At 39.3% G+C, this 22,576-nt stretch overlaps 1 protein-coding gene across 4 annotated transcripts; it reads left to right on the top strand.

The window, feature by feature from the left end:
- Positions 1 to 1,748: 1,748 nt before the first annotated feature.
- c3h12orf4 (chromosome 3 C12orf4 homolog) lies at positions 1,749 to 21,505 on the top strand. 4 transcript variants are annotated; one of them, XM_035950687.2, is made up of 14 exons: positions 1,749 to 1,829; positions 2,426 to 2,612; positions 3,775 to 3,920; positions 7,660 to 7,841; positions 8,333 to 8,432; positions 8,622 to 8,761; positions 10,033 to 10,139; positions 10,222 to 10,419; positions 10,723 to 10,851; positions 13,481 to 13,549; positions 13,767 to 13,969; positions 19,444 to 19,501; positions 19,787 to 19,854; positions 20,568 to 21,505. In XM_035950687.2, the coding sequence occupies exons 2-14, from the start codon at positions 2,432 to 2,434 to the stop codon at positions 20,658 to 20,660; spliced, it is 1,674 nt and encodes a 557-aa protein (XP_035806580.2). In that variant the 5' UTR covers positions 1,749 to 1,829; positions 2,426 to 2,431; the 3' UTR covers positions 20,661 to 21,505. The 4 variants fall into 4 exon arrangements, with proteins under 4 accessions (XP_035806580.2, XP_023131391.2, XP_054865293.1 ...); XM_023275623.3 differs by having other exon boundaries at positions 8,637 to 8,761; XM_055009318.1 differs by having other exon boundaries at positions 1,790 to 1,829; positions 2,397 to 2,612.
- The last annotated feature ends 1,071 nt before the right edge of the window (positions 21,506 to 22,576 follow it).

Below are 22,576 nucleotides of genomic sequence, written 5' to 3' on the forward strand. Positions count from 1 at the left end.
CACTATCCTGTACCATCACGATAGAAGCTACGAAACAGTAACAACAACGACAATGACAATAATAATAATAATAATAATAATAATAATAATAATAATAATAATAATAATAATAATAATAATAATAATAATAATAATAATAATAACAACAACAACAATGAAACACTAACATTACGAGGATACAAAATACTATTGAAAAAATGTTTTGCTTTATGATTAAATTTTGATTCTCCTTCTTTATACTACTACCACTACTACTACTACTACTACTACTAATACCATTAATGCCACTACTACTACCAATACTATTACTGCTAATACCACTGCTACTACTACCACTATTAATACTACTAATACCACTACTACTACTGCTACTACTACTACTACTAATATTACTACTACTACTACCAAAAGTAGCAATAGTAGTAGTAGAATTAAAAATAATAACAGTTGAAAAAGTCATTGTGTTAACTAAAAATAATGATTAAGATTATTAATAAAATAAAAATATTTCCCCTATTTTCTTTCTTCTTTGTATTATTAGTATTAATGATCAAAATAAGGATCATTATTATTATTGAAAATTTTTATATTGTTATTTTAAAAAATTACTTCAAATAAAGAATATTTTATTGCTATTATGAGTTATAATTTTTCATATAAAATTTCTTAAAATAATTCATTGTTTTTTGTACTTTTCATATTTAATAACAGCATGCTGAGTCAGTGTTTTCTGTAGTTACTGTATAATAAAATAAATAAAATAAAACAAGTTAGCATTCAGAAATATAGATTGTATGATACATTTATTGATTATTATATATTTCTTTATTATACAATCTATAATAATCTATTTATTTACACTCTGTAATACATGCATTGGTTATTTATTTATTTATTTATAGTCTATAATAAAGGCATTAATTATTGTTATTTACAGCCTATAATAAATACATTTATTATTATTTATTTCTTTATCAAAAAGTCTATAATAAATGTATTTATTTATTTGCAGTCTATAATAAATGCATTGATTATTATTTATTTACAGTCTATAATAAATGTATTTTTCTTTATTTACAGTCTATAATAAATATATTTATTAATATTTATTTCTTTATTATACAGTCTATAATAAATGTATTTTTCTTTATTTACTGTCTATAATAAATGTATTTTTTATTTACAGTCTATAATAAATATATTTTTATTTATTTACAGTCTATAATAAATGTATTTATTTCTTTATCATACAGTGTATAATAAATGTATTTTATTTATTTGCAGTCTATAATAAATGCATTTTTTTATTTACAGTCTATAATAAATATATTTTTGTTTATTTATAGTCTATAATAAATGTATTTTTATTTATTTACAGGGTCTGTTCATAAACTTCATCAGCGTCTTTGAGTTTTTGGAAAAGCGCTTTATAAATAAAATTTATTATTATTATTATTATTATTATTATTATTATTATAAACTATCCAGTAGTAACGGTTTACTCCAGCAGGGGGCGCTAATGGCATGGAAACAAACCGCTCTGGTCAATATGAGCGCTGAGGTCGGCAGATTCGTGGCTTTTTGATTTTGATTTGTATGTCAAATTCAAAATCTCAAATAAGTGATTAGTTGGAATGTGACACTTATTAAAGGATTATATGTATTTCATAGCAGTTTTACACACAATAGAATATATAAGGATAAAGTGCTGAGCCTCTGTGGTGAAAGTGCTCCTGCGGACACACAGCTGCATTTCTTGCGGTCAGCTGACCAACACTCCGCTAGCTCTGCTAACAGGAAGTACCGTTCCTGCTTTCACTCATTCTCAGGTAAATCTGCCTTCTAATGAGGGTTTTTATCTATTCCAGAAGGTAAATCTGCCTCTTAATGAGGGGTTTATCTATTCCAGAATAAAGTGTGGTCAGCTAGACGCGTCCAAGACAGAGTGTGTCTTAAAATATAGATTTTAGCTTAGCCTAGCCTAGCTGCTAACGTTGAGCTAATTCAACAATAAAAGTAATTAAATTACAGTCAGCTGCTAAGTAAAGCATAATTACTGCAGTAAATGTAATAATCTTTAATCATTTATTAAGACGGGTTGGTCTTTGTTGCTGTTTGTAAAAACTATTTTTGTTGTTGGAATGTTAACTATTATTTATCATTATTTGTACACAGTAAATACTGTTTTTAGTATTGTAGATTAAGTATTATTTATCATTATTTCTACACAGTAAATACTGTTTTTAGTGTTGTAGATTAACTATTTATCATTATTTCTACACAGTAAATACTGTTTTTAGTGTTGTACATTAACTATTATTTAGCACAATTTCTACACAGTAAATACTGTTTTTAGTGTTGTACATTAACTATTATTTAGCACAATTTCTACACAGACTCACAGTCTGTGGTTTCTATTTCTCAGCTAACTATGAAGAAGTACAAAGGCAAAGCCTCCAGTGCTGCTGAGAAGGAGTTTGTGTTTGAGTTCAGGGCAGGTAAACACACCTGTGTCCTCAGAGTTCCTCTTCAGGTTCCTGTTCAGGAGAACATCAGAGACCTTCATGGACGCCTGATGCTGCTGCACAGAATCCCCTGCTACATAGAAGATGGTGAAGCTCTTCATCACATTACAGCAGAAACTGATGCAATAGAAATATTCCTGGTTCTAATATTAACAGTGATATTATATTATATTATGTTATGTTATGTTATGTTATGTTATGTTATGTTATGTTATGTTATATTATATTATATCATATTATATTATATCATATTATATTATGTTATGTTATATTATATATTAACAGGACTTTTCTGTGACCTAGATATATATTATTAATATTGCAGGGGGTGTATTTTGCCTGGAATAATGTAGCTGTTGTCCAAACTAGAGCTGAAAGATTAGTTGAAAATAATTAATTTGGGATTTTTATGACAAATATTGCATTTGTGATACATTTTTTAAAGTCAGACTGTTTAATCAATTCCAAACCTGTGATGGAGGAAAATTTTTTTTTATTTTTATATATATATATATATATATATATATATATATATATATATATATATATATATATATATATATATACATATATGAATAAAATTTTTTTTTTTTTTCTTCCTTGGGTCACACTGTTGATGGTGTCTCATTTTTTAAATCCTCCATCACATATATATCTACCAGTAGATCCATTTAGCCCTTTTCTGGACCTATTTAGTTCTATTCTAGACCCATTTAGCCTGATTCTAGACAGAAAGGAACACAAATTAAACACTACATTTAATGCATCTAAAATATTTTTTGTTTTAGAGCAATTTTTTTTCCATGCTGCATTTTAAATTTAAATTCCTGACATCATTTCTCACCACGTCTTCCTGGGAAGGAGGCAGCATGCTCCACCAAACCCAGTTGATCCATTAGTCCCATACCCAGTAGATCCATTAGTGCCAAACCCAGTAGATCCATTAGTACCAAACCTAGTAGATCCATTAGTCCCAAAACCAGTAGATCCATTAGTCCCAAACCCAGTAGATCCATTAGTGCCAAACCCAGTAGATCCAGTAGATCCATTAGTACCAAACCTAGTAGATCCATTAGATCCATTTCTACCAAAACCAGTAGATCTAGTAGATCCAGTGTATTTAACTCACTGTGCTGCTCGATTTCCCCATAGATGAGCATCCTGTTTCTAATGATGAGGTTTTGTTAATAATAATAATAATAATAATAATATAAATTATGATGAGTTTTTGCTGTTTCTCCTCCCATAGAGCTGAGAACTTCGCTGTCCAGCTTCATCGAGAAGGAAACCATCCAGGATTATGACAGCAAGGCAGAGCTGGCCCTGCAGAGACTCACAGCTGGAGATGTAGACGTGAACCAGCTCACCAACGCATGGACCAGGTCTTATGTGGAGGTGGAGAAACGTTTCAGCATGTTATAAACTAACGTCAGTCTTTATTAATCATAGATATATTATACAGATATATTAATAAATTATCTATCTATATAACACATATATCACTATGAATTATTGTCAGTCTTTATTAATTATAGATATATAGCTATATTAATTATCTATATCGATCTATATAACATACATCACTATGAACTATTGTCAGTCTTTATTAATTATAGATATAACACATATATTGCTATAAACTATCGTGGGAGGCTCTTTCCAGATGTTTTGGGGTCCATTTATCTGAATTTATCCATAATGTTTACATTCATAAATGAGGTGTCCATGGGACCTGTAGATTTACTGTGTGTCCTTGTTGTGTTTATGACTTTACTACGGTGGCCGAGGGGTGCAAACGCAGCACAAAAACAGAACGCCCTGCAAGAGACAAAAACACCTACAAAAAATAAATGCTGCAAGATAGAAAACACCTACAAAAGAGAAATGCTGCAGGAGACATAACACCTACCAAAATGAAACGCACTTCACAACAGAAACAGACCACAAAACAGAAACGCATTCCAAAACAGAAATGCACTGCAAAACAGAAACGCGCCACAAATAGGATAACACAATGGAGGGGATTCCACAACGGAAGTGCTCCAGGTCACTAGATGGCAGAGCTGAGTTTCAACACCAGAAACAGACAACGAGTGAATAAGAAAGTTGAAGTTGAAGTTGGAGGGAGAGACTACTTGAAAAGGTATATTTTCTCTTTCCTACGTTTTTACGTGTCTCTCATATGTTGCTGTGAAAATACTTGTGTAGGTATAGTTGATTTACATAGCTGATTTTAGTGGGGTTGAGATTGTGAGTACTGTAACTAACACTATGGGACACACCAGGTGTGTGTGTTGCATTCATTTTAGTTTACATTCATTTAATTTAATCACTTTATGTGTATTTGAAGCAGTCCACAATTATCAATGCTTCTCTTCTAGGCTGCCATGTCCCATGTGTGAGTCGTCCAGGTACCTTGTTAAATACCTGGTGTGTTCCAGAAATTAATGTTTGTTACAGTAACGTTAACACTACAAATTCACTTCTCACAACCCCAAGCCCACTAAAATCAGCTGTGTAAATCAGCAAAACCTACACAAGTATTTTCACAGCAGCATCTGAGGGCCACATGTAAAAACTTAGGAAAGAGAAAAGTATACGTTTTCAAGTTGTCTCTCCAATTTCAGTAAGATTTAAACAACTTCAAGCCGTGTATTAGACCACTCTAAGCCACAAGTTGGAGTGGGAAAACCACGGCAAGCTGTGGATCAGGAACACCAGGACAAGCTGTGGATCAGGAACACCAGGACAAGCTGTGGATCAGGAAGACCAGGACAAGCTGCGGATCAGGAACACCAGGACAAGCTGTGGATCAGGAAGACCAGGACAAGCCGCGGATCAGGAACACCAGGACAAGCTGTGGATCAGGAACACCAGGACAAGCTGTGGATCAGGAACACCAGGACAAGCTGCGGATCAGGAACACCAGGACAAGCTGTGGATCAGGAACACCAGGACAAGCTTTGAATCAGGAACACCAGGACAAGCTGTGGATCAGGAACACCAGGACAAGCTGCGGATCAGGAACACCAGGACAAGCTGTGGATCAGGAACACCAGGACAAGCTGTGGATCAGGAACACCAGGACAAGCTGTGGACTGGGAACACTACAAGGTGCAGCAGAGAGGTGTCACTCCATGGAGTGGTGTTACTCCACAGAGGGCCCTACAGCTCCCTAGTGGCTCCAACTTGTTTAATCCGCCTATACCATGGTCCCAGAAAACTGAAAACATTAAAACAAATATTGAATGATTTTTCTAAACTTGCTAAATGTGCTTAAGTATAGGAACATTTCTTTGTTGTTCTACTACTTTTGTTTTTAGGTGTTAGCAAAAAATGTCAAGAGAAATAGAGAGGCCCCATAATGTTTTTTTTAATTCACAACCCAAAAAACATCTTTTTTTTTTGCAGGTGTTTTGTCTCTTGAACCATTTATCTTTTGTGTGTTTCTATTTCGTAGTGCGTTTCTGTTTGCAGTGCGTTCCTGTTTGCAGTCCGTTTCTGTTGTGAAGTGCGTTTCATTTTGGTAGGTGTTATGTCTCCTGCAGCATTTCTCTTTGTAGGTGTTTTCTATCTTGCAGCATTTATTTTTTGTAGGTGTTTTTGTCTCTTGCAGGGCGTTCTGTTTTTGTGCTGCGTTTGCACTCCTCGGCCACCGTACTTTACGTCCATCTGTGGATATTTCAGACAACAGTATCTATACTTTTCATAATAACGTAATTCTGTTGTGGAAAGTAATGTCAGATGCAGAAGTAGTTAGAGATGATCTAGATACAGGCAGTTTGTTTGACTGGCTCTGATGTGGGCTGAGAGCTGAAATTATTATTGTTATTATTATTATATTATACACTACACCATTAAAACCACCTGGCTGCTCTTACCTAACAAACAGTTCTCACCTGTCCAGACCTGGACATGGACCTGGGGATGTCCTGTAGAGTCTGGATGTGAGCTGGGCTTGTTGTTGATCCTGTAGATGCTGGATCAGCTCTATGTCGTGTTCTTTGAGCCCTTTCTAAGCAGTGTTTGGGGTGTGTTGCCCCACTGGTGGAGACTGTAGATGTTTAGGTGGATATCCAACCTGTACATGAGTCTTCCCAGCAGAACGTTGCTCTGTAACCAGATAACCGACGTGTTTACTTCATGTCTGTGGTATTCAGCTTATTTCTGACTATCAAAGCAACATTTCTTGATTCCATGTACAGATTTCTAAAATCGCGTTGGAGGATATTTCTGTGGAAAGTATCTATTACTAATATGGACAGCACGTTTCATACTTGGTAGGTGTTGGAAGAGGTTAATTTGAGATGCTGGCTGCTGATCATATAGCCACTACTATCACAGCAGAGGGATCAGAAGCGTCCTCGAACGCTCCCGCAAACTTTGGGGCCGTCACGGATCATTAAAGTCATCTAAACTGAAGCAGTGCATCTGCAAATTGATTATTCATGAGTTTCTGAGAAAAAAATCTCATTCCATGAACCGCATGCTGCGTTTCATGTCTCACTCATTTCCTGGGTTCCACTTTGATGCGTTTCTACTAGAGATCCAATATGTGGCGGCGCATGGAGTCATCACTTTTAAGTTATAGATCTATACCAAACAGAACCAAACTCTATGGCTTTCTAATGAAATCTATATGGTCTGTTCACGGGAACATTTCTCTCCTGTTTCCTCATTAAAGCAGGTCAATCAGATGATTTGGTTTTAAACGTTAAAGTTCAGAAGTCTAAACTCTGCTCAGGTATTTATGAAAACACTGCACTAGGACATCTAGAACAGACTGCAAGTTAACATTTTACTGCAGTCATACAGAAATACTCATGGAAGCTTTCCAGAGAGCTCGTATAAATAGAGGAGTTTCAGGGTCTGAATTCTGTCCGTTGCTTCTCTAGTTATGGATGGAGGACATCAGCTGCCCTGGAGTTTAGACCAAAACACTGAAACTGTGGTGAGCTGTGTTATGACTGCTTTTAGTCTCCCCCAGAAATGTGCTTTTTACACTTTTTTACACATCAGATCCTGACTGAATAACAGCTGGTGCTTCAGGGACGTGTTTGGTTTCATTCATTAAAGCAGCTGTAGAATAAGTCATTTACTGCAATGCTTGGATTTAAAATCTGTTTTGTTTTAGACTACGTTGGAGCACGCTCGGCCTGAAGAGCCCAGCTGGGACGAGGACTTTGCTGATGTTTACCATGAGCTAATCCACTCACCTGCCTCAGATACTCTCCTCAACCTGGAGCACAACTACTTCGTTAGCATCTCTGAGCTCATTAGTGAGAGAGATATGGAGATTAAGAAGCTACAGGAGAGGTTGGTGGCAGGGATTATTGCCAGAACTTGGATTTCTCACCTGTCTTTGTTTATTGCTAAATTTGTACTTCAACTGTTGCCATTCATTTTTAACCCTCAGGTCCTGTAACCCCTATTAGAATAGAATAGAATAGAATAGAATTATTTTATTTATATGTAACTGTACCAATACACAAACACCACCAGTTTAGGATTTTTACTACCGATGAGGAAACCTCTGAGAATGAATGTTTGTTCAGATATTTAATAACTCTGAAGACCTGTATGTTGTAGTCATGGTAGTGAAATATCTCTGTTCCAGTTTTTACTAAACTACAGTAAGCTTTGTTTTGGTAAATCAGTCATTGTTTAGATGATCTTAATATCTGGTAGGTCTTAGTTTCCTGCTGTGGTTGGAGATATCAGAGCATCTAATTTCTCTCATGTTTAAATATTCAAATGTATTTTCCCATCTGTCTAAAAAAATCGACCAACACATTCCTGTCTGGTAGGCAAGCAGCAGAAATGGACAAAGTGATGCATGAGCTGGGGAATACTCTGAGTGACCAGGATGTGAATGCAGTCGCCTCTCAACACTTTGATGCTCAGCAGGTAAAAGAAGCCAGAGAATCTGGAGTTTCAAAAACATGATCCATCTAAAAGCAGGTGTTCCCTGATCCCACTGCAGAGCTAAAGTTATTTCATCTCTCACATTCAGTCTGTCATTTTTCCACTGAAGGTTTCCAAACAGCCCTAGCATGCCGATGAAAAGCTGTTCTCTGTCATATTAAAGGTCCTCAGTGTCTCCTTCAACAGGTCCTGGAGAACAAGTGGGCCAGCGAGCTGAAGCAGGTGACCGGCATCCAGAAGCAGGAGTACCAGGAGTGGGTCATCAAACTGCATCAGGACCTGCAGAAGTCCACCAACAGCAGCAAAATCAAGTGAGTTCATCTGCATGTACTAGAGTTAGACCATGTGTTAGTGTTGGTATGTGCACACGTATGCTACATGTAGGTCTGTTAACTAAAGATAAAGAACCCTGAGGAACATAAAGCCAGGTGCTGACTGACAGTGATCTAAACTAAATCATCTTGGACATGGACCTGGTAATGATCTGTGGTGTCTGGATGTGAACCGGGCTTCTTGTTGATCCTCAGCGCTGAGGCTTCAGTACAGCGTGAGTTTGTTTCTGCAGAGATTAAGAGTTAGAGTCAGCTGATGCTTAAATCCGTGCACGTTTGCACACTGTTAAAATAGGTTGATTAAAAGACACCACAGACCAGGAAGGAACACAAACTGAGATCCAGGGAGCCAAGCAGCAGAACCTTCATGATGACTAGAACATAAATACCATCTCTCCTTCAGCCGGACCTTTCATGGAGGACAAACTGACCCTTTTCTAAGTAAATATGAACCAAAACATCAGATAGAATTCAGGCTGGAGTTTAGATTTTTCTGGAAGTGTCTGTTCATTTTAGGAGGTGGATTAATTAAAATAAATAGGTTAGTGTGTCATGTCAATAAGAAACATTTTCATCGTCTTGTGTTTGATTTTTGAACCAGAGTTAGTCCTGATAAATCATGAACTCTCCTCAGAATCACTGCAGAACTGTGGCCCATTTATCCTGTTTAATGAGAAAATGCTCCCTGGTGGGAGAGTTTATCCTCTAAAGAATGTTTTACTATTAAAGAATAAAATCTAATTCTGTTGTCTCATTGTCTTGAAATAAAACTATTCAACAAACTCCCCTGAACATCCAACCAGCCGTCAGTTCCTCAGTTTAAAAAGCTTTAAAACTTTCTGTGCAGACTGGAATTCATATAACACTGGACAATTTGTATGTTCATGTATGTATATTTTTGTGTATGTCTGCTTGTATTTATATGTTATATTTTATATATGAATCATGCTTCAATTGCATTCCCTATAAATACTGTTGTTTATTTCTTATATTGTCTGTAAAGCACTTTATAACTGTGGTTTAGAAAAGCTCTATAGGAATAAAGTTCATTATTATTATTATTATTATTATTATTATTATTATTATTATTATTATTATTATTATTACTGTTATTATTGTTGTTATTATTATTCAGGTTCTGTGAGTTCTCTGTTGTTGGATAAAATGTCCTACACCTCTAAAGTAAATACTGTTAACTAGGCGTGGTTGTACTGCATCTGATAAATGTCTTTATTTATTGTTGGTTCCAGTGAGGAGATTAAAGTTCAGCCCAGCCAGCTGTCAGAAGCTGCAGATTCTGGGTCCAGGCTGTTTGAGGAGCAACCTCAGCTGGAGGAGAGCTTCACCATCCACCTGGGTACTTCACTGCCATTCCTGCGGGACACCTGGTTGTCAAACCACTGCTATTATTAAACTATTATTATTCTTTATTGGACCAGGAGCACAGCTGAAGACGATGCACAACCTGCGGCTGGTCCGAGCAGACGTTCTGGACTTCTGTAAACACCGGAGACACGGCAGCAGCGGAGCTAAGCTACGACGGCTACAAACAGCTCTGTCCCTTTACTCCTCATCCCTCTGTGGTCTGGTGCTGCTGGTGGACAACAGGGTCAACTCCTACAGCGGCATCAAGAGAGGTCAGGCTGGAACATCTGGTTTTATGGGGATGATGAGGGTCCATCCTAGCAGCTTCCTGCTGTGTTTACAGGTTCTGCTTCGTGATATTTTAGAACAATAAATGGAACGTTTATATTCAGTTCTGCTGATGGCTCACTCTTGTTGTCTCTCACTTTTACTGGGAGAATAACACTTCAATGAATGCCCAGCCCCTCAGTTCACCTTTTATGTATTATTTTGTGTATCAGATACAGAGATGGGAGATGTAAGGTCAGTTTTTACTCATCATTTCATCCATGGCCTCTTCTGTTTCTGACCCCCAGACTTTGCTACTGTGGCGAAGGAGTGCACGGACTTCCACTTCCAGTGTCTAGAGGAGCAGCTGGAGGAGGTTCAGCAGGTGGTGCTGTATGCAAGAGCCCAGAGGAGCAGCAAGCAGAAGGACCAGCCTGGTTAGACCTTTAGGAAGAGAGAAGAACCAGCCTGGTTAGACCTTTAGTAGAGAAGAACCAGCCTGGTTAGACCTTTAGTAGAGAGAAGGACCAGCCTGGTTAGACCTTTAGTAGAGAAGAACCAGCCTGGTTAGACCTTTAGTAGAGAAGAACCAGCCTGGTTAGACCTTTAGTAGAGAAGAACCAGCCTGGTTAGACCTTTAGTAGAGAAGAACCAGCCTGGTTAGACCTTTAGTAGAGAAGAACCAGCCTGGTTAGACCTTTAGTAGAGAAGAACCAGCCTGGTTAGACCTTTAGTAGAGAAGAACCAGCCTGGTTAGACCTTTAGTAGAGAAGAACCAGCCTGGTTAGACCTTTAGTAGAGAGAAGGACCAGCCTGATTAGACCTTTAGTAGAGAAGAACCAGCCTGGTTAGACCTTTAGTAGAGAAGAACCAGCCTGGTTAGACCTTTAGTAGAGAAGAACCAGCCTGGTTAGACCTTTAGTAGAGAAGAACCAGCCTGGTTAGACCTTTAGTAGAGAAGAACCAGCCTGGTTAGACCTTTAGTAGAGAGAAGGACCAGCCTGGTTAGACCTTTAGTAGAGAAGAACCAGCCTGGTTAGACCTTTAGTAGAGAGAAAGACCAGCCTGGTTAGACCTTTAGTAGAGAAGAACCAGCCTGGTTAGACCTTTAGTAGAGAAGAACCAGCCTGGTTAGACCTTTAGTAGAGAAGGACCAGCCTGGTTAGACCTTTAGTAGAGAAGAACCAGCCTGGTTAGACCTTTAGTAGAGAGAAGGACCAGCCTGGTTAGACCTTTAGTAGAGAAGAACCAGCCTGGTTAGACCTTTAGTAGAGAAGAACCAGCCTGGTTAGACCTTTAGTAGAGAAGAACCCGCCTGGTTAGACCTTTAGTAGAGAGAAGGACCAGCCTGGTTAGACCTTTAGTAGAGAAGAACCAGCCTGGTTAGACCTTTAGTAGAGAAGGACCAGCCTGGTTAGACCTTTAGTAGAGAAGAACCAGCCTGGTTAGACCTTTAGTAGAGAGAAAGACCAGCCTGGTTAGACCTTTAGTAGAGAAGAACCAGCCTGGTTAGACCTTTAGTAGAGAGAAAGACCAGCCTGGTTAGACCTTTAGTAGAGAGAAGAACCAGCCTGGTTAGACCTTTAGTAGAGAGAAGAACCAGCCTGGTTAGACCTTTAGTAGAGAGAAGAACCAGCCTGGTTAGACCTTTAGTAGAGAAGGACCAGCCTGGTTAGACCTTTAGTAGAGAAGAACCAGCCTGGTTAGACCTTTAGTAGAGAGAAGAACCAGCCTGGTTAGACCTTTAGTAGAGAAGAACCAGCCTGGTTAGACCTTTAGTAGAGAAGAACCCGCCTGGTTAGACCTTTAGTAGAGAGAAGGACCAGCCTGGTTAGACCTTTAGTAGAGAGAAAGACCAGCCTGGTTAGACCTTTAGTAGAGAAGAACCAGCCTGGTTAGACCTTTAGTAGAGAAGGACCAGCCTGGTTAGACCTTTAGTAGAGAAGAACCAGCCTGGTTAGACCTTTAGTAGAGAGAAAGACCAGCCTGGTTAGACCTTTAGTAGAGAAGAACCAGCCTGGTTAGACCTTTAGTAGAGAAGAACCAGCCTGGTTAGACCTTTAGTAGAGAAGAACCCGCCTGGTTAGACCTTTAGTAGAGAGAAGGACCAGCCTGGTTAGACCTTTAGTAGAGAGAAGAACCAGCCTGGTTAGACCTTTAGTAGAGAAGAACCAGCCTGGTTAGACCTTTAGTAGAGAAGGACCAGCCTGGTTAGACCTTTAGTAGAGAAGAACCAGCCTGGTTAGACCTTTAGTAGAGAGAAAGACCAGCCTGGTTAGACCTTTAGTAGAGAGAAGAACCAGCCTGGTTAGACCTTTAGTAGAGAGAAGAACCAGCCTGGTTAGACCTTTAGTAGAGAAGAACCAGCCTGGTTAGACCTTTAGTAGAGAAGAACCAGCCTGGTTAGACCTTTAGTAGAGAAGAACCAGCCTGGTTAGACCTTTAGTAGAGAAGAACCAGCCTGGTTAGACCTTTAGTAGAGAAGAACCAGCCTGGTTAGACCTTTAGTAGAGAGAACAACCACCGTGCTTAGACCTTTAGTAAAGAGAAGGACCAGACTAAGCTTCAGACCAGCTGGCAGCCTAGACACTGACAGAATTTCACAGAACTGATTCTTCCAGACAGCTTCGGGGTCTACAGCTGTTTTTTTAATTGTAAAATACTAAACTAATATTGATATTAATTGCCTTATTTAGGCAGATCTACATGGTGTAAATTTTAGTTGTTTATCTATAAAACATGCTCAGTTCCAGATTTACCTATAACTGACCTGAGCTGATGTTCAGGAAAACAAGAAAAGCATCTTTAATTCTTATTTTCATACCAGAATCTTGACAGTTTCATTCAAACTGAAACCTACAGCTGAGTGTGAAGGTGTGGAGGAACATTGAAAATAATAAACCTTCTGTAGCAGTGGTTTATGGTTCAGAATTGCAGGTAGAAACAGTCCTGCTACTGGACTGATAATAATAATAACCATGGACCAGCCCTACACGATGTTTTATTCAATATTTTTGCATGCTTGCATACATTTTAGTTTAATTTTGCATCTTTGTTTTCTTGCAGAGATTCCAAGGAATGGAGGTGATGATAAGAGTAAAAATGTTGAGAGAAATCCTTCTAATATCTTACCAGGTGATGGTTATTCCCACACTCTGCTCTTTTAGTGTTGATATTTCCTCCTACTCACCTGTTTACAGGACTCTGTAGGTGTGCATTAGCTTTTAGGACATTCATTCCTAAAATCCCACTGATTGATGCATCACACGTTATTAAGCGTGGTTTTTCAGCGTACTTCCTTTCATGTTTTTTCCTCTCTGTTTTTAAATTCTTCTGCCGTTTCTCCCTCCAGGTGAGTTCTACATCTCACGCCACTCCAACCTGTCAGAGGTCCACGTCATCTTCCACCTGTGTGTGGACGATAACGTCCGCTCGGGGAACATCACGGCCAGAGACCCGGCTATCATGGGTCTGAGGAACATCCTGAAGGTCTGCTGCACTCATGACATCACCACGGTAACCGTCCCTCTGCTGCTGGTCCACGACATGTCAGAGGTAGGAGTTACTCTATCTTCTAAATAAAGGGACTGTTTCTCCATCTGACTGGGATATAGAGTAATATACTAACCTGATATCTCCAGGGAATAAATAAATAAAGTTCAGTGATTCTCAGATGTTTGTTCAGACGTTGTTTAGGAACAGTCAGTTAGCTCCAACACTTCTATCTCCCTAAACTATACGAGCTAACTGGACCACTTTGCCCAGATCAGAAACCTTGTAAATAGATGTAAATAGTTAATTCTGAGTACAGAACATAAAAGGGTAAATGTTTGAGTTGGACAGAGTGGCTGTTTGGCCGTCAAACACTTGAAGAGATTAGGAAACGGTTGTAGGAACCATGCGTAGCTCTGGATTGGATTTAGTGGAATTTAAACAGAATTCAGTAGAGAATGGATCATCAGTGATGAAAATAAATGAACATTAACACACTATTACCACATTAATCGTTTTAATCATTTAATTTAGCAGGAGTGGTTTTAATTAACAGGACTGTGGTCGTTCATCAGACCATAAACACAGGAGGGATTCCAGTTTACGTCCTTTTCCTGTTTTATGTCTGAAGTTTTCCTGTCAGGTAATAAAAGGTTAAAGAAACTAGAAATACAGCGACTCTGATGTCAGTTTTTGGGTGAACATTTTTCCCTATTTCACAGTTTTGTGTTCTCTAGTTAGTTTAGTAATCAGGCTCAGCTATAGATGAGGATTGATTGATTGATTGATTGATTGATTGATTGATTGATTGATTGATTGATTGATTGATTGATTGATTGATTGATTGATTGATTGATTGATTGATTGATTGATTGATTGATTGATTGATGATCAGTGACTTCAGCAGCTCTTGAATCCTCTTTCCGTATTCTTCTAACTGCTCTAGTCTTGTGCTCGTGTGTTAAAACCTGTTTGCCGTACGAGTTTGTTTGATCGCTCAGGGAAACCTCTCCTTTCATTCTGCCTCTACTTGTTTCTGCTCCGTCAGACTCTTCAGTCTAAATTGAACGTTTTCAGGTCAGCAGCAGGTTTTTATGTAGAGCTGCACACTCAGAAGGCCTTCAGTGACTGATGGAGTCGGATGAAGCAGAATTTATTCCAATCTCTGGTTAAAGCAAAGTGTTTTTATTTCCTTTATATCTAAAAATGGGAAAATATGTCTGTATTGATCCACTGAAAATGAATAGAAACATAATTTTCTTTCTTTCAGTCACAGTAGCTGCCCTGTGTCTGTTGTTTAAATGAGTAAAATAACTAAAAAAAACAGAATGAACTGAGGAGTAGATTCTCTCCCAGCCTGTCTGGAGAGCTTCATGCCACGACATGCCCTCTGCCGCTCTTCTGTCTAATCAGGACCGTTTTGTTTACACAACCAAAGTCTTCCGACTTCTGAAGCCTCGGGAACCAGAGTATCTTTAATTGATGGCTTCTGGTTCCAAACTTTCCATCTGTCAGCATCTTTTCAGAGAGACCAGCCTGTTCCAGTGTTTAAATGGCTGCAATTTGTCTACATGAGCTGCAGACCACAGTCATAACACAACAGGGCTGTTCTGGTATTTTTAGACGTTCCTTTTGTTTGAGAACATCTGAGGGAAAAAGAGCACAGAAGAATTGTTTAATGATGATATAATACATGTTTAAAAGCGTGTGGAGAGGAAAGTTTACAAAGACTCTTCCACAGTTTGACTAAACTTTAGCTGCCGATGCCTTTATTCCTGCTTCACTGCTGCTGCGGCGACGCCCAGATCAGAGCTGGAGGAATGTTTCAGAGATCTGGTGCTCCATTCTAGGCAGTTTATCTGGAGGCTTAATGGTTAGCGATGGACGCCGTGGGTCTGAACATGAACCTCCTGGGCAGTTTGGAGAACGGGTCAAAACCTTGGGCTCCTTATTTTGTTCCTGGAGCTGTTAGAGGTTTTAGTGGTATGTGAGGCTTTAGGAACTATGGGAAGTCAGTAATTGGGTGGTAGGTGTCCAAAGTCTGTCCACATGGAGGACTACGGTGTCCCAGCAGAATATTCCAATGAAAAGATCAACGTTCTTCACCAGTCAGGTGTTCCAGGGTTGTGGCTGAATGGCGTCTTTGCTTTTGATTAAATTCCATCAGTTCTACATTTGGACGTGTGGAGTTTCCTCCCCGGGCTGCACAGTGGTTCAGTGGTTAGCACTGTCACCCTGCAGCTAGAAGATGCCCGGTTCATGTCCCGAACTTCCTGGGATCTTCCTGCATGGAGTCTCCATGTTCTCCTGTACATATGTGGATTTTCTCCAGGTTCTCCAGCTTCCTCCCACAGTCCAGAAACATGCTGAGGTTGATTGGTGATTCTAAACTGTCTGTAGGTGTGAATGTGAGTGTGATTATTTGTCTCTGTGTGTAGCCCTGTGATAGACTGTTACCTGTCCAGGTGTTCCCTGTCTTCACCCTCAGTCAGCTGGGATAAACTCCAGCCCCCCACTAATGAGGATTAAATGATGGATGGATGGAGCTTCCTCCTGGCTGTCTATCCAGAGGTTCTGTCCGTCCAGAGGTTCTGTCTATCCAGAGGTTCTGTCCATCCAGAGGTTCTGTCTATCCAGAGGTTCTGTCTATCCAGAGGTTCTGTCTATCCAGAGGTTCTTTCTATCCAGAGGTTCTGTCTGTCCAGAGGTTCTTTCTATCCAGAGGTTCTGTCTAACCAGAGGTTCTGTCTGTCCAGAGGTTCTTTCTTATCAGAGGTTCTTTCTATCCAGAGGTTCTGTCTATCCAGAGGTTCTTTCTATCCAGAGGTTCTGTCTATCCAGAGGTTTTGTCTGTCCAGAGATTCTTTCTATCCTGAGGTTCTTTCTGTCCAGAGGTTCTTTCTGTCCAGAGGTACTGTCTATCCAGAGACGGTGGTTCTGACCAGTTAATGTTCTCCATCCAGTATGTAAATATGAAGGACTTTAAGTACGTAGATTTTCAGACTGTTTCTGGTTCTCAGTAGAAATGTCCAGAATCTGTCCAGTTTATTTATTTTTGTGTTTTTTGTATTTTTTGTGTTGTGTAATAAATGTGTTGATAGATTCTTTCTATCCAGAGGTTCTGTCTGTCCAGAGATTCTTTGTATCCAGAGGTTCTTTGTATCCAGAGGTTCTGTCTGTCCAGAGGTTCTTTGTATCCAGAGGTTCTGTCTGTCCAGAGGTTCTGTCTATCCAGAGGTTCTGTCTATCCAGAGGTTCTTTCTGTCCAGAGGTTCTGTCTATCCAGAGGTTCTGTCTGTCCAGAGGTTCTTTCTATCCAGAGGTTCTGTCTATCCAGAGGTTCTTTCTGTCCAGAGGTTCTGTCTATCCAGAGGTTCTGTCTGTCCAGAGGTTCTTTCTATCCAGAGGTTCTGTCTATCCAGAGGTTCTTTCTGTCCAGAGGTTCTGTCTGGCCAGAGGTTCTGTCTATCCAGAGGTTCTTTCTGTCCAGAGGTTCTGTCTGTCCAGAGGTTCTTTCTATCCAGAGGTTCTGTCTATCCAGAGGTTCTGTCTGTCCAGAGGTTCTGTCTATCCAGAGGTTCTGTCTATCCAGAGGTTCTTTCTGTCCAGAGGTTCTGTCTATCCAGAGGTTCTTTGTATCCAGAGGTTCTGTCTATCCAGAGGTTCTTTCTGTCCAGAGGTTCTGTCTATCCAGAGGTTCTTTCTGTCCAGAGGTTCTGTCTATCCAGAGGTTCTGTCTGTCCAGAGGTTCTGTCTATCCAGAGATTCTTTCTATCCAGAGGTTCTGTCTGTCCAGAGATTCTTTCTATCCAGAGGTTCTTTCTATCCAGAGGTTCTGTCTGTCCAGAGATTCTTTCTGCCCAGAGGTTCTGTCTGTCCAGAGATTCTTTGTATCCAGAGGTTCTTTCTGTCCAGAGGTTCTGTCTATCCAGAGGTTCTGTCTGTCCAGAGGTTCTGTCTATCCAGAGATTCTTTCTATCCAGAGGTTCTGTCTGTCCAGAGATTCTTTCTATCCAGAGGTTCTTTCTATCCAGAGGTTCTGTCTGTCCAGAGATTCTTTCTGTCCAGAGGTTCTGTCTGTCCAGAGATTCTTTGTATCCAGAGGTTCTTTGTATCCAGAGGTTCTGTCTGTCCAGAGGTTCTTTGTATTCAGAGGTTCTGTCTATCCAGAGGTTCTGTCTATCCAGAGGTTCTTTCTATCCAGAGGTTCTGTCTGTCCAGAGGTTCTGTCTGTCCAGAGGTTCTGTCTATCCAGAGGTTCTTTCTGTCCAGAGGTTCTGTCTGTCCAGAGGTTCTTTCTATCCAGAGGTTCTGTCTATCCAGAGGTTCTTTCTGTCCAGAGGTTCTGTCTGTCCAGAGGTTCTGTCTATCCAGAGGTTCTTTCTATCCAGAGGTTCTGTCTATCCAGAGGTTCTTTCTGTCCAGAGGTTCTGTCTATCCAGAGGTTCTTTCTGTCCAGAGGTTCTGTCTATCCAGAGGTTCTGTCTATCCAGAGGTTCTTTCTGTCCAGAGGTTCTGTCTATCCAGAGGTTCTTTGTATCCAGAGGTTCTGTCTATCCAGAGGTTCTTTCTGTCCAGAGGTTCTGTCTATCCAGAGGTTCTTTCTGTCCAGAGGTTCTGTCTATCCAGAGGTTCTTTCTGTCCAGAGGTTCTGTCTATCCAGAGGTTCTTTCTGTCCAGAGGTTCTGTCTATCCAGAGACGGTGGTTCTGACCAGTTAATGTTCTCCATCCAGTATCTAAATATGAAGGATTTTAAGTACGTAGATTTTCAGACTGTTTCTGGTTCTCAGTAGAAATGTCCAGAATCTGTCCAGTTTATTTATTTTTGTGTTTTTTGTTTTGTGTAATAAATGTGTTGACAACAGGGAATGAATTAATGTGATTCAGCAGTAATAACTCTGTTCTGCTTTTCTTTCATTGTTTGATTGTTCATTAACTTATTTCTGTTTTTTTTTTTTTTTAAACAAATTAGAACATAGAAAATGAATGTAAATTGTCTGATCACACATACTATCCAGGTGATATAATCCAGTCATATGTAGTAAAGCTGTTCTCTCATTCCATTTATTATTATTATTATTATTATTATTATTATTATTATTATTATTATTATTATTATTATTAATATTAATAATAATAATAATAATAATAATAATAATAATAATAATAATAATAATAATAATAAATACAAAAATAGCAACAACAACAATAATATTCGTAATAAGAGAGGAGGCCGTTGGCTGTCTGCACTTAAACAGAATCAGTGTTACACAGACTGACAGAAGTTATCATGTTTATCATGTATATATATATATATTTTATATATATATATATGTGTGTTTCTTGTAGTCAGTAGCTGTGTTAGTTGTGTTGCATTTGTCTGTTGAGCCTGTCTTTGTTTATTAAATCACTATTGTCATTATTTCATTGTTATTGAGTAGTGGACAGTCAGATTTCTTCCATGTGTAAATATATTGTCTATAAATATCAGTTCAAACATGACTAAATCTGTTCTGGTGTTTTTTCTCTTCTCCAGGAGATGACCATCCCATGGTGCCTGAAGAGAGCCGAGCTGGTCTTCAAATGTGTCAAAGGTACCAGAACAGTTTTAGAACATATAATGTTTTTAATATTTATTATGTTTCCTCAGCACACATTAGCTCAGTAAACCTGCTGTTTGGGGTTTGTTTGTGAATTCTTACTATTCTTTGCTACAATTCTGACTGAATTTTAACTAAACTTTAATCTCTTTTATCGTTCCAGTAGTGAAGGCCGTCAGAAAGTTGGTCTGATTCTGGGAATAGTTGAAACTTAAAAGGAAGAACAAAGGTAGACAGAAAGCAGAGAAGGTATTTGTCTCTGTTTTTAATCTGTTTCAGGCTTTATGATGGAGATGGCCTCCTGGGATGGCGGTATTTCCCGCACAGTTCAGTTTCTGGTGCCAAAGGTTAGTGCAGAACGTCCTGTCTGTGATTTCCTCCCAATAAGACTTTATTTATATCCTGAAGGCCTCACCTTTACACACCTGGCCGTGACTAGGTGTGTAAAGTCACAAGACTAGGTTGTGTGTTTACCTGCTGTGATAAAGAAAGCTCAGAAACTCCATTATAAATGTGTGATTAGCTGCAGGATTAGCGTTTCCACTTCCTGGAAACCAGCTGAGATGTTGAAGCCTTTCAGAAAGTAAAGAAGTTCCTTTAAAAAGAGCAGAAATATTCTGCTCCTGTCATGTTCTCAGGTGATTGAATGAATGTGATTTATTTTGGGCTGAGCTGGATGCTGTGAACCTTTAGCTGCTGGTGGTTTGTCAGGAAGCTGCATGCCTCCAGCATGATCTCCTGCTGACAGGAGAAGATGATCAAACATCAGAAGACTGAACAGCTTCCTGTCAGCTCCATGCTCACACACCCATCAGAACAGCCTCAGACAATCTAAATATAAAAGATTACTTAACATTCTTCTGACATGAAGCAGCTGCTGCAGCTCATAACATCTCAGCATCTCCTGTACTGCTGGACCAGAGGACACCACAGGGGCTGGTAGCACCTCTCCAGATATGGTTTAGCTTGGTCTGCTTCCATCAGGACGGTTTATTGGGTTAAATGTGTCCCAGATTCTGTCTCTTGGTGTTCACTAACCCGGCTGTCTACTTCTATCCAGAGTATCTCAGAGGAGATGTTCTACCAGCTGAGCAACATGCTGCCTCAGATCTTCCGTGTGTCCTCCACCCTGACGCTCACCTCTAAGCACTGATGGTAGACCAGCGCCACCATGCATCTCTGGAAGGATCAACACGTCACATACTGGACATTAACGAATTATTAACTCTGGTTTTCCTTTTAACAGTGGAGGCATTAAAGCACTTAGAGGGTTTTTATGCAGCAGATTAGTCTCCTTATTGGTCCACACTCGACTGGACCCATCATTTCTAGTCTTTATCAGCTGCCAGGACTGAAAATATTCCAGTTTTTAATCTGCAGTTTTGCTCACATTGGAAGTAATGGAGCTTCTAGTGTTTAGTTGGAGAAAATGTGAAAACACAGAGTTTGTGGTAGGTGTGTGTGTGTGGTAGGTGTGTGTGTGTGGTAGGTGTGTGTGTGGTAGTTGTGTGTGTGTGTGTGGGTGTGGTAGGTGTCTCTGTGTGTGTGTGGTAGTTGTGTGTGTGTGTGTGTGTGGTAGGTGTCTGTGTGTGTGTATGGTAGGTGTGTGTGTGTGGTAGGTGTGTGTATGGTAGGTGTGCGTGTGTGGTAGGTGTGCGTGTGTGGTAGGTGTGCGTGTGTGGTAGGTGTGTGTCTGTGTGTGGTAGGTGTGTGTACAGTCCCTAACCTTTACCTGTACAGCAGCAGGTGGCGCTGTTCCTAAACAGAGCTGTGAACAGGGATGATCACACTGAAACACTAAAAGAGATTTTAATGAGCTTCAGTTTGCAAACTGAATTTGCAGACTGAAGCTCAGCTGGTGACACTGAGACAACCGCATGTGATTTCTGTACATGTACTCTGTATGTTTCCGTGTTTATGTCTGAATAAAACATTCAGTGTGTCAGTGTGATACTGATCTTCATGAAAGGCGTCATCACACTGGAAGATGCTCTTCTACTGGTTGGTTTTATTTTCCTGTTGATGGGTTATCCACACAAACTTAATCTCTCTGAAGTTATAAATCCATGTCATTCATTAGAATTACATTCCTGCACATCTTCTGGCAGCCTGAGAGCCGTTTCAGACAGAACATTTCCCCATAGCCCGTTCTGTATTAAGCTGATTAAAGAGTCGACACTAATCAAAGTTTTGCAATAAACAGGATGGCCAGCTGCCCTGACACAATTATGATCTGTCATCATGGCTTCATGGAGAAACATTTCTGTCACTACCAGGCTGGAAAATACTGAAAACCTGAATGTGCAGTTATATCGGTTAAAGCATGACTTCAGAATATGATGGAGAAGAAAAAGTTTTTTGAAACATAAAGGGGAATATGCATTTATGAATACATGTTTGAACAGGAATCATCTCTCCCAATGTGGCTCTTTGTAGCTCAGTTATATTTTATTTATGGATTAACCACCTTTAAATATTAAAGCCTGGTGCAGGTAAAACAGGTGTGAAGGATCAATAAAGCTGAACTTAGATGGAATTATTTTCCTTTTTATATTCCAGAGTGTGATCTTCCATTCTTAGCACATTAATTCTTCATCTGTAATGTTTACCCCTGAAAGCTGCCCTCCTCTCTAATACCCCTCCATCTATTAGTCTGGGAGCAGATTTGTACCACAGCAGGGGTTATCTGAAAATTCACAAGACGGAAATGCAAAAAGCTGATCAAAAAATGAAAAAAGTTCAAAGACTGTGCTCTTGATGAAGGAAAGGAATAAACATCCGTATTCCAGTTATTGTATTATAGGAGAGTTTCTGCAGGATTTCGCAGAAATAGCCCAATTAAAATATCAGTATCTATAAATAAGGAGAGTTTTTTTGGTTCCTTTCCACTGTTCAGGTCTTCTACTCACCATGTGAAGGGCTGTAAGATAACTTATAAATAATATTTATTTGAACTGGGTTGAAATGAATGTTTTTTTAGTAATTTAAATGTGAAATAAAGTTAATAGTGGGAAAAAATAAAGTCTTAATAAGAAATGAGAAGACAATGGATAGTTTATGTCAGACGAC

This window comes from Amphiprion ocellaris, chromosome 3 (assembly GCF_022539595.1).
Source record: "Amphiprion ocellaris isolate individual 3 ecotype Okinawa chromosome 3, ASM2253959v1, whole genome shotgun sequence".
NCBI classification, from domain to species: Eukaryota; Metazoa; Chordata; class Actinopteri; family Pomacentridae; genus Amphiprion; species Amphiprion ocellaris.

Excerpts from the sequence above, each read along its gene's own strand:
- c3h12orf4 (XM_035950687.2), top strand. The coding sequence starts at position 2,432 with ATGAAGAAGTACAAAGGCAAAGCCTCCAGTGCTGCTGAGAAGGAGTTT. Across the intron at positions 7,842-8,332 it reads ATTAAGAAGCTACAGGAGAG|GCAAGCAGCAGAAATGGACA; the intron begins GTTGGTGGCAGG and ends CCTGTCTGGTAG. Across the intron at positions 10,420-10,722 it reads CTACAGCGGCATCAAGAGAG|ACTTTGCTACTGTGGCGAAG; the intron begins GTCAGGCTGGAA and ends TCTGACCCCCAG.